General features: G+C 46.5%; 1 protein-coding gene across 1 annotated transcript; it reads left to right on the top strand.

The window, feature by feature from the left end:
* The first annotated feature begins 1,995 nt into the window (after positions 1 to 1,995).
* Positions 1,996 to 2,361, top strand: LOC141998563 (histone H2B 7-like). The gene has a single exon (XM_074971433.1). The coding sequence runs from the start codon at positions 1,996 to 1,998 to the stop codon at positions 2,359 to 2,361; it is 366 nt and encodes a 121-aa protein (XP_074827534.1).
* Positions 2,362 to 11,328: the final 8,967 nt, after the last annotated feature.

Genomic DNA, 11,328 nt, shown 5'->3' with positions numbered 1-11,328 from the left:
TTAAATTAGACACATTCTGATATTGAAAATAATATATTAAAAAAGTTTTGAGGGAAATTGTTTTGACCAGCCCAACTCGAGCCCCAGTGTGTTAAGCTCTTAGTACAAACATGTCAGGAAAAGACAGCCTCCGCTTCTCAAAATTTACAATCTCAATAGACATCTAGAGACAAGTGGATACAGCAAAGGATTGGTGAAGGAGCACAAGTGAACCATAAGATTTCATGCTGCCTGGCCCAATTTTATGGCGATGTTTTTAAAAATGTGGTTAAGGTAGTCCCTTAAAAGGAGATTGAACATTTGCAATCAAAACGGCGGGTTTTTTTAACTGAAAATTGGGTTTTGGCCAAAAAAAAAGTAGAAAAATCAAATGCCTGAAAACCAAAATATGGAAACTGAAAAATTTCCATGCAGAAACACTTCCATGGTATCTCAGATGGAGCAGTCCAGAGAGAGACTGGTTGTATAGGTGTGGAGAGGTGAAAGTTAGAGTTGGTGAGACCCCCACCCACCCACTCTGGCCAGCCCCCTCTTAGCAGGAGACCATGGCCGGGAATCTCACTCTCCCTCCAGCCACTAATTCACTAATTTCGTATTGGAGAGACCTGATGGAAAACTAGCTGAGCTGAAAGCCGACCCCAGCATGTCTTTGCTGCTCTTCTGCTGGACCTGGCTAGAAACTTACAGTATTATCGCCAGACCTCTTTTTCTTCCATATATACTGCTCTATAGGCGCACAGCCTTTCAGTCACCCGGGCTTGTGCCTATATTTGCTCCACCTGGCAGCCTCAGAATCTCCTTTTTGGGTGAACTTTGCACCCAGGGAGCGAAGGGGCAAGAATGAAGCAGACAGCTCTTGTGTGCTATCAACGCCAAGCGAATCGCTATCAGGCAGAGCAACCAACCTACATCTTCATAGAGAGGTTGATCTCCTCTAGCTCTATGCCGGTAGATTCTCAATGATTTAAACAGAAGAACGCCATATTTAAATGGTTTTGTTTAAGTTCAAACTACTTCCAACAAAGTCTGATGTCAAGCCAAAAATCTGGGAAAATGAGAAGGGAAGGGGGGAAAGTATCCAGAAAAGAAGACAGACAACAACAGGGGCTCTCTCTGGTCAAAGGTTTTGAGACCTGGGTGCCTACAATTAAAGTCTTAAATACATAAGTAAACTCCAAAAATCTGTAGGCTCCCCATCCCCTCCCCCCCCAAAAGTTCTAAGTTATCAGCAGCACCTATTCAGCTCAGGAGTAGCTGCTGGGTGGACAGTGGTTTTAGAATCAGGACACCTGTTCAGACACCTAGGAATAGATTTAGAAACCTAATTTCAGACACATAGAGAGAGAGAGAGATTAGATGAAATGATTTTCCCCCCAAACAAGTTAATTGTTTAATAAAGGACAGGGATGACAAAGGTTAAAAAAATCCATTGACCCCTGCAAAAGGAGCCACATGGCTCTTTTGTACAGATGGCAAGTGCTGATCAAAACGTCTATTTTCTGTCAACCTGAAACTGTGTACCAAGAGTCAAAAGGCCAATGGTCAGAACTGCACGGAACTGGTTCTTGTTACATCTATGATTCACATGTAAAAAGTGAAAATAAAATGATTTTTTTTAAATATGGGAAAACAAGATAACTTCCAACACGCTAGACATTCTCCAATGGAAATTTAAATCGTAAATATTCTGACTTTTACAAAGCTTTGTTGGAATCGTAGAGGATCAAACTGCTTTGCTGAGAGTGTGCTAATCTAAGAAGAAAGTCTGAGACAACACTAGATTATATCAATTATGCCGCCTTCTCAGTAGCAGATAGTGAAGAGAGCCGTCATGTTCAGGCGATCGGACTTGACGCGCGAACGAGGAGTGGGTAGAAAAGGGGAGGACCGAAGAGCTTTCAGTTTTCATTCAGGTCGGCCAACAATCTATATAAAGACGAACTCCGAGGGGCTTGGTGTTTCTTTATGTTGGTGGAAAACGAGAAGGAGAGCAAGATGTCTACGCGTGTGCCGAAGAAAGGGGGAAAGAAGCTGATTGCGGAAGGTGCGAAGAAAGGCGATAAGAAGCGTAAGAAGAGTCGCAGAGAGTCATATTCGATTTATGTCTACAAGGTGTTGAAGCAGGTCCATCCGGACACGGGCATTTCTTCCAAGGCCATGAGTATTATGAATTCTTTCGTGAGCGATCTTTTCGAGCGCATCGCTGCAGAGGCGTCGCGTTTGGCTTTATACAATAAAAGGTCGACTATTAGCTCTAGAGAGATCCAGACGGCGGTCCGCCTGCTCTTGCCTGGGGAGCTGGCGAAGCATGCTGTTTCGGAAGGCACTAAGGCTGTCACCAAATATACCAGCTCTAAGTAAAGCTTTGCGTGCTATGGCAGTGCTAAGGTGAAACCATCCACCGAATTAAGACCCAAAGGCCCTTTTAAGGGCCACCCACTTTTCCCATAAAAGAGCTGCTTATAGTAAGGGAAAGTAATCTAATTAGATCAGTTACTGATCGAAGTTTTATCAATTAAATATTCGTCATTTCTGAATGTAGAGATGGGATAAAAGCAATATTGGGGAAGGAAACTGGTAAAAAGGTTGTTTCTTAACCTATCCACATAAGAATCCTTCGTGGAAATTAGGTTTGGCTTATAAAATGAGGTTTACCGTGCTATAAAGTCTTTGCGTAGTAGATATTTTGATTGTTTAATAATCTTGCCTTTTATACTGAAATACAGGAATGAAGCGCAGCTAAGGAATTTTTTTTTTTTAAGAAACTTCAACTTGTTTTTATGAATATTGCAAACTCTTGAAACGTTTTCATTCGCAAAGGACTTGGAGACCAAGGAGTCTTCATTTCCCAAAGGCTGGAAAAGCAGCAGCCCCAAAGCTATAACGAAACAAAAAACACCACAAGCCGAAATGAAAGGGGATGGGGAAGGAATAACGTATAAACTGCTTTCATCTTCCCCCAAATAACCTGACGCCACCGGGCTCTTTCTCTCTCTATACCCCTTCTTAGCCCTATGTTAACAAAATCCGCTGATAAAATTTCAGTCTGAAATGGTTGTTTTCCTCTCCGACAATTGCAGCCTGCTGTCACTGTAAAATACCCTCACTGTCTGCACGGGGCTGTCGCAGGAGCCTGGGCATAGCCGTGGAGTGATGCTAACTAAGCACCAACCTACTTGTAAATCTGCAGTTAAGGTGCAGACCGCTCGCAAATACACCAGGAACCGCGAGGCAAGATCCACTCCCTGCCTTTCCAGCTGCGGGAAAACCAACCGCGCTCGGACATATACAGGGCGGGTGGCGGCTCCTCCTGCTCGAGATCACTGGTGGTGGTTATAAAACAGCTTTATCAGGTCGGGGCGGCAGCATGCGTGTGACGATTATCTGATGGGGGAGCAGGTCCTTTGTGCTGTGAAAGCCTTTTTGAAAGGCAAATTCCTCCTAAATCTTAAACTGGAGCTTTTATAAGACAGGGCCACCTACCTACCTTCCCTGCTCCCCCCACATGTCCATATTCTAATCTGCCCTTGAAAACGCCGGAATCTTGGCCCTCCACCCCAGCTAGCCCTGGCTAGTTGGGGGCAGAAACTGGACAGTCCTGTCCCGTCCTTGAACCCCTCCCCAGCCGTGGGTAGTCACGGAAACCTTTCGAGCATCCTGACATGACAGCATTATGGGCAATATCAGAATGCACATAATACGTGGGGATTTAGGTTGTTCCCAGACTACTTGTACGTTTCCTCCACCTCTTACATCATATTCTGAGATAAGGTTGTGAAGAATTCTGGGGTTTAAAATTTTCATAGTTCGATACACACAACTCCTATGTTTTCTGGTCACTTGCTCACCATATCTGCTGGGGGGGGGGGGGGAGGGTTTCCACAACGTTCCCGTCAGACATTGAGAGAGGTTCCATCATATTTAACAGTATAGCAAACCTGATCGCATATCTCGTCTCTTTCTAAAGGGCAGATCTGAAAGCCTATTTCTGGTTTCCGAGCGCACCCACTATTTTCTGTTGAAATCAAAAGGAGATTTACCAGAGTGAGCAATGCAGTATTTGGTCCTAAACAATGCACATCAGGGCCTTCGTGCTTAAAGCTCTTCTGGAAATGGTTTAGGGTGGCTCTTAAAAGAGCCGTTGTTGTTTCGTTGCGGTGAATCAATAGATCTGTTAAGATTTCCCCTGGGGAGCCATTGTCCCGCGAGCAGAGGAAACCGCAGAAGTCTTGCCAGCTCCTTTGCCTTCGGCCACGTTCCTCATCTTCCCGGGGGCCTTTGTCCCCGTGCCTTTGTTTTTCTTCTTGATCTTTTTAGCTTCCTGGTTGGCAGGCGGCTTTTTATCTGCTTGTCTCTTCTGCTTTGCCGGCTTCTTGGCCTCCTTGGTCTTGGGCAGCTGCAAAACGAGCTGCGTTTTGCCGACGCCTGGTTCTTTGCAGAGCTTGTAAGAGCCGGGAGCCCCCGTAACTCCAGGCACCTTGCACAGGATGTTGTTGGTGACCAGCTTCTTGAGCGCCGCTTTGATGCGGCTTTTGTTCCTCTGGACGTCGACTCCCGTCGCCGCTAGCTCCTTCTCGATGGCCACCAGGGAGAAGCCCTTGCGGCTCTTGGAGAAATCCACGCTCCACAGGATGAGCTGGGCAAAAGCCGGCCGCTGTCTTCGAGGCGGCTTCTTCTTCCTTCTTTTCTTTTTCCTTTGGCTGGTTGGAGCTGGAACTGCAGCAGGAGCTTCAGCTGTGGTTTGCGCTGCATTCATCTCGGCCTAGAGGCGGCGCCGCTTCTCCAGCCACCAGCACCGCTCCGGTTCCTATTCCTTGGAAGCCTATTGGCTCGCTGCTCCAGTCGCTGCTCTCGCCGCTCCGGCCGCAGACTAGAAGCCAGGGCTGCTGCCCGCGGCTAATTATAGCCTGGACCCGGACGCAACCGAATCAACCTCCCGGCCCTCCTGCCTCCGCAGCTCTAGGTTCCCCTCCAACGTGTGTCTCTGTAGCACCGAGAACCCGCGTTTCCAAGAGCCCAGGAGGCCTCCTGTCATTCCACAACAGACATCTTGCCGAGATCTGGAGGGTGTTTCATTTTCTGGCGATGGTGTTAAGGAATGAACCTTCTGCTGAGGGGCGGGGGGAGACAGAGAGAAAATAAAACCACCAAAGCCACGCACACATCTCCAGCGCTACACTCAGACGGGACCAGTGTTTGATACGTTTTTCTCTTAACGAATGTTAAAATTCGCAGCCTTACCTCTGACAGAAAGAGGAACAGGGATGAATGAACAAATCAACCTATGAAGGAATTCAATAGATGATTTTGTGGGGGTGGGGAGGAATTGTTTTTAAATTAAGCGGGTGAATTTATCAGTCAAGACGATCAGGGATCCAACACCATGCTCTGGGTGTCCCTAAACCTCTGACGGCCAGATGCTGGGACTGGTAGACTGGATAGATCTCAAGGTAATTTCCTTGTTCTGTCCATTCCTTCTGAAGCATCTGGCATTGGCAACTTCAGAAGACAGGCTATTGGGATAGATGGACCATTGGTCTGACCCACTATGCTCATTTGTGTTGATGGTAGAGCATGACAATTTTAGGGGAAAAAAAAGACCGAGAAAGAAAAGGGGCCCTCTCACTGGTTTGTTCAGGATCCTCATTCTCATTGGTTCAGGGGAGTTGGACTCCTACTAGCCAATCAGGATGGAGGAACTGCCCGGCTCTGAGGTTATAACAAAAGTCACTCAACCATTCCGTTTTGTTGAGAGAAGAAAGCGGTCCAGTTGATGGGTTGTAAGGAAAGGAAGTTGCTTGGGTGGGGCTATGGTTCTCTGTGGGTAGGCTGAAAAGCTACTCCATGAGATGTAGTAGAAATATTGCCTTTAGATAATTTGGTTGGTGTGCTGAAGTATCTGAGGACTAAGAATCTTCTATTAGCAGAGAATGAGTCCTGGGAACAGTGAGAAGAGCCCAATTGTTCTGCACCCTAGCTGTCTACAAAGATTGAAGTGCTGAACAAGCTCTTGTGGGGTCTTGCCCAACATTGAAGCTGTGTTTTTGTGTGAGAAAGCACCACCCAGTAACAGTAGTAACTAACACGGAATGTAGTATCAAGAACTAAGGCTGTGTCCTGTTTTTGCCTTCCTATCACCTTTATGGGAATGGGCATAACAAATTCTCCCTGACATAGATAGGAAGAAACTTCTGATAATACATCAGCCCCACTCTTCATTCTAGCCAGCTATTGTTAACTATTTCTTTCATTGATCTGTATGGTCTTCATGATAGAAAACACTCCAGAGGGAGCACTGAGTACCGGTAATGCATAGTCCACCCGATTGCAATGCATATAATTCCATAGTGGGTGCACACAACAAAATAAGAATTTGTCTCAGTATGTGGCCAGCTAAGAAGTATACAGCTCGACTGGGTATCTATGTATATGGGATATGTTCATTTGCACATTTCTGAAAATTTGTTCGTTAAATGAGAAATGTTTAGATACATAAATGGGAGATTTTCAAAGGTATACATGGCAGTTAAACTCAATCAGAGTTGGGAGTCTTCTTTAGAATTAGGCTGTTCCAGGTAGGCCTAATTGCTATTGGTGACTTTGAAACTCTTTCTTTAAAAGTCTACAAGGACAAAAGGATGCAGAGTTACAGGAGAATTAAGGAAAAACAACGAGGAGTCCTTGTGGCACCTTAGAGACGAACAAATTTTATTTGGGCATAAGCTTTTATGTGCTGGAACCCACTTCATCAGATGCATGAAGTGGAAAATATAGGAGCAGGTATAAATACATGAAAGGATGGGCGTTGCCTTACCAAGTGTGAGGCACAATCATAAAGGATCTCAGTGCTGTAGGGCTTCTTGTAATTTTTTGGCAGGTAAATGTACTGCTTAATGTTTGTAATCCTCAATCAAACACATTTGTCATATAGTTACACAGCCCAGTTTTGTGACCTATCCCAGACAGCAACTTATGAATATTTCGGACAACGCCAGCGGGGGAACTAGCTCAGTGTCCTCGAGCGGGGAGGGGAAACGATTGTGCAATCGGGGCTGGCGCTTTTTTGCGGGCAACTTGAGTGGGGCAGAAGAAACACCGGCTGGGGAGAGGGCGCAGGGGCAGGAATAAAGCAGGGGATTGATTCGGCTGCGTCGGGCTCTGCTCTCTATCTGGCCTCAGCGGCGGCCGCTGGGTTCAGTGTCAGGGCGGCGGCCCCACGTGTGGGTCTGTGTGGCAGCAGCTGGGATTGACTCGCAGGGACATGCCCGGTTCGTGTCCTCTCCCCGCGGCTTTTGCAGCCTCCCGCCCGGCTGGGGAGAATCCCCCGCGCAAGGGAAGGAAGAAACCGACTCTCAGCCAGGTCATTCTCCGGGCGGCTGATGTCCCCGCCGCCGGCAGAGGCGCCTCTCTGGCCGCCATCAAGAAGACGCTGGAGGGCGAGGGATACGACGTGCGGAAGAACAAGGGCCACATCAAGACTGTGCTCCGTTATCTCCTGAGCCTGGGGGCTCTGCGTCGGGTCAGTGGCAGCGCTGCCTCTGGCTCTTTCAGGCTCCAGCGAGGAGGCGGCTCCCCGAAAGCAGAAAAGGGGAAACAGCCGCGTCCAAGAGGAACCAGAGCTCGGCGAAGACAGGAACAGCTGCCCCAGGGCCAAATGACCCCAGCGGGGAAATGAAACCGGCTGCTGCACGACCCAAGAGGGTCAGCAGGAGCCCGGGCAAAATCAGGGGGACGGTGGCAACCCGCAGGAAGCAAATTTTAGAGGAGATTATTAAGGGCACTTTCCTTATGGAGTGAGGGCTCAGGCCGGGGGGGGGGGGGGGAGGAGGAAATCAAAACGGTTCTTTTCAGAACCATCCCCCAGGGCTCATCAAAAGAGCGAATGTCTTTGCTCTCTGGTACCATATTTTGTATCGCGGCTTTTTCAGAGATAAGGGAGGGCTGTGTGTGTTGTATGTATTCATAGAATAGAAAGCAAACTGCAGCGCTACCATTGATGAATGCATTTTATGATAGGCAGGTCAGGAAAACCAACAGCAGGAAAAGGCAGGGAGCTTTCAAGATTAGTTAGATCCTGCCATTGAAGTAACTGACTTAAAATAAAGGGGGGGTTGTCCTTTTTTGATTTGGTAAAGAAGGCAGCTGACCCAGGCTTATATAGTTTTCATCTTCCCTAACCCCTGGGATCTGGTCCTATACAAATACAGAAAAAAAAGTTGTTTTTTTTTAAAAGGTACATTTGTGTTAACGCTCTTTTAGGGAAAGTTTTTGGGGTGGCTCTTAAAAGTGCCTTTGGGTATATTTATTTTTTCAGCAGAATGAACCGGTAAAATTATGCCTTTTAGGACTTCCCTTCGAGAGATGTTTCCCGATCCACAAGATCCCCTGCTTTCTTCTTGGCTTTTTTCTTCGCTGCTTTTTTTTTTCCTCTTGATTTTCTCAGCCCCCTGCTTCTTTGCCGATTTGTCCTTCTTCACCGGCTGAGGGGGTAGCTTCGCTTCTGCGATAAGCTTGTAGGAGCCCGGGACCCTAAGCAAGTCATTAGTGGAGACCAGCTTCCCGAGCCCCGCTTTGATATGCGCTTTGTTCTTCTTGACATCGATCCCCTCCGCCGCCAGCTCTTTCCTGATGACTCCCAGGGAGATCTCCCCGGAGTGCTTGGAGAAATCCGCGGTCTGGAGAATGAAGTGGGCAAAACCTTCCAGGTCTTTTCGAGTTATCAGCAGCGCCTTCCTCTTCTTCCGCTTGGTTCTCTTGCTGGTTGGTGCCTGGGAAGGGCCAGCCGGCTGATCTGTGTTCATCTGGGTAGGTACAAGAGGCGCTGCGTTTTCTATTTTTGATAGTTGTTCTCTACTTGCTCCGGCGCAGCCTGAAAATCAAGCTCGTCGCCTCCTGCACCTCAGGGTGCCGCAGATTGAAGCCGGGCCCGGCAGCTGCAGCCCCAGGGGTAGTTATACCCCAGTGTCTGACGCAACCGAATCAACCTGGTTCCATCCCCTGCTCCTCAGCTCTAACAACCTGCGTGGTATGTTCTCCTGGTGACGATATTTCATTCTCCAGAGTTTGGTGATCAGATCAACTAAAACAATAAAGCTCTGGCAGGGAAAACATACACAAATCTCGGATCTGCTCCCCGACTAAGGAAACAAAAATCGTGATTTTTGTCTTCAAATTACTGTTAAAATTCCATCATTTTCTCTGGATATTCTCTAAAATAAGGATAAGAGAAGGGTTTACACTATGGCATTTTAATTTCATGTCAGATACTTTAGAGGCGGGGAAACATTGGTTCTATTTTTGCTTGGCTTGCCGGATGAGCTAATGAAAAGGAGAAATGTTTGGATCCTTAATTGCACATCAAGAAAGCGAGGTGTGATGGGTAGATATAGAAGTGAAAAAGGGTGAGACTTCTAGTAGCGAAAGCTTAGGTGTTAGGTGGTCTCAGTCTCCCTTCAGGTCTGCCACTACTTAATAAATGGGAACTCTGCGCTCCTACGTTTCGCTTTTTTGTAGGGAAAAGAATAGGGAGACAGGTGCTGATTGGTGATGTCGCAAAGAAGTGTGCTGAAAAAGAGGAGGAAAGAGTTTTATTCCGCATACTTGTACGAGATGCTGAAGTAGGTTCACATGGGCACCCGGGCATGTTTTCTAACGTCCTGAGCATCTTGAATTCTACCGCAAATTACCTGTCTGAGCGCATTGCCACAGAATTTATTGCGCCCGTCCATATACAGCAAGCTCCAGGGAAGTCGAGGCTGCTTGGATCTTGTCCTGAAGCGTGAGTGGGTTTGTGCTTTCTAGGTCCCCCCCCCACACACACTTGTCTCTTCCCTCTCCTTGTAATGCTAAGTGTAAATGATCTTGTTATTTATACAACTATCCAATCCTAAAGTCTTTTCCTCAATAATTTTGAGTCCTGCTGGGTAATTATTGCGTTAAATCATTCTTGTCCGTTTTAAAGTTATTCCTTTTCGATTATATGGTTATGTTGAATGACACTTTGGTCCTGTAATGTGAGACAGCAATTGTCAAATAAATTGGTTAGTCTCTAAGGTGCCACAAGTACTCCTTTTCTTTTTGCGAATACAGACTAACACGGCTGCTACTCTGAAACCTGTAACATCTGAATTATCAACATCAATCAAACCACTACTTCTCCCCTCCCCCCAATAGTCTGGTGCTGGGAACTCGACATTTGAGGCACCCATAGCTTCTAGCCACTTTTGCAGGTTACAGGTTAATACCTTTAAGCCAGAGGCATAAAACAATCGGGTTCTAAATTCTTCACAAATATGAAGGTTTTAATAAAACGAAATAAAATAAAATGCCTCTGTTGTAAAACCTAAAGTATCATATCATAGTTAGCTTCCCCTTTTACTAAAAACCTGTACCTTAAAACAAAATAATTATTTGCCAAACACATGAAAATAATTATTCTTCCTCCCTGTTACATTTTTTTCTGCATGTGTATCCTACAGTTTTCTCTAACTTTTGCACTTTCTACTGAAGTAAATGGATATTTTGACATTAATTTCAGCCAGGTGAATGAGAGTAGGATGCATCCCTATAGAAATTAAAATAGCAGTACGTTTAAAGTACTTGGTAATGTTTTACTATGACAGAAAACTAGAGATATTTATTTCCTTTTGAAAGTAGACAAATCCTCATAGGCGAGTATGGGGAATCCTAGGTGTGTTTCTTGTTTGTCTTTGGAAGGGCTCTGCACAAAAAGACAAAGAAGGAAATCATTTAATTTCTTTGTGTGGGATACCTCACTCTGCCTTAATACTGTTCCCTCGATATCTTGAGGGCAGGTACAAAAATTTAATTGTAATTTAAGATTAAACCCAAATTTTGTTTACTTTTGGGGGACAGGCAGACGGATAAATCGAGGGTTTTGTCGATTTCTGGCGGGGGGAGCCCATTCGGTGGACCCAAAAGATGCAGCGAATGAAAACACCTAACAGTCCTAGCCTGGGGACGTCTACATTAATTGAGCAAAAAGCCAGTGGGACTTTTAAAATTAGAGATCAGTGGAGTTTCAGAAACACAGATTTGTGTGACGCTGGGAGGCGAGTGGAGGCTCATTGATTCTGTTGCGTCCGCCGTCGGGGGAGGTGGTGCGCGCGGCGAGTTGGTTGAGTCGGTTGCGTCGGGTTCTTCTCTATATAAAGCCCGGGAGGGGGCCAGTGAGATCAGTTTGGAGCGGAGAGTCCTGGAAGCTTCGTGAGAGGTTATCGCTTTGCAGATAAGAGGCGGCGGCGGCGGCAGCAGCAGCAGGCAGGCGGTGGCGGTGGCGGTGGCGGTGGCGGTTCTTGTGGCTGTGAA

This window comes from Natator depressus, chromosome 14 (assembly GCF_965152275.1).
Source record: "Natator depressus isolate rNatDep1 chromosome 14, rNatDep2.hap1, whole genome shotgun sequence".
NCBI lineage: Eukaryota > Metazoa > Chordata > Testudines > Cheloniidae > Natator > Natator depressus.
Note: the sequence above shows the minus strand (reverse complement) of the source record. Positions and strands in the feature narration are given on the sequence as shown.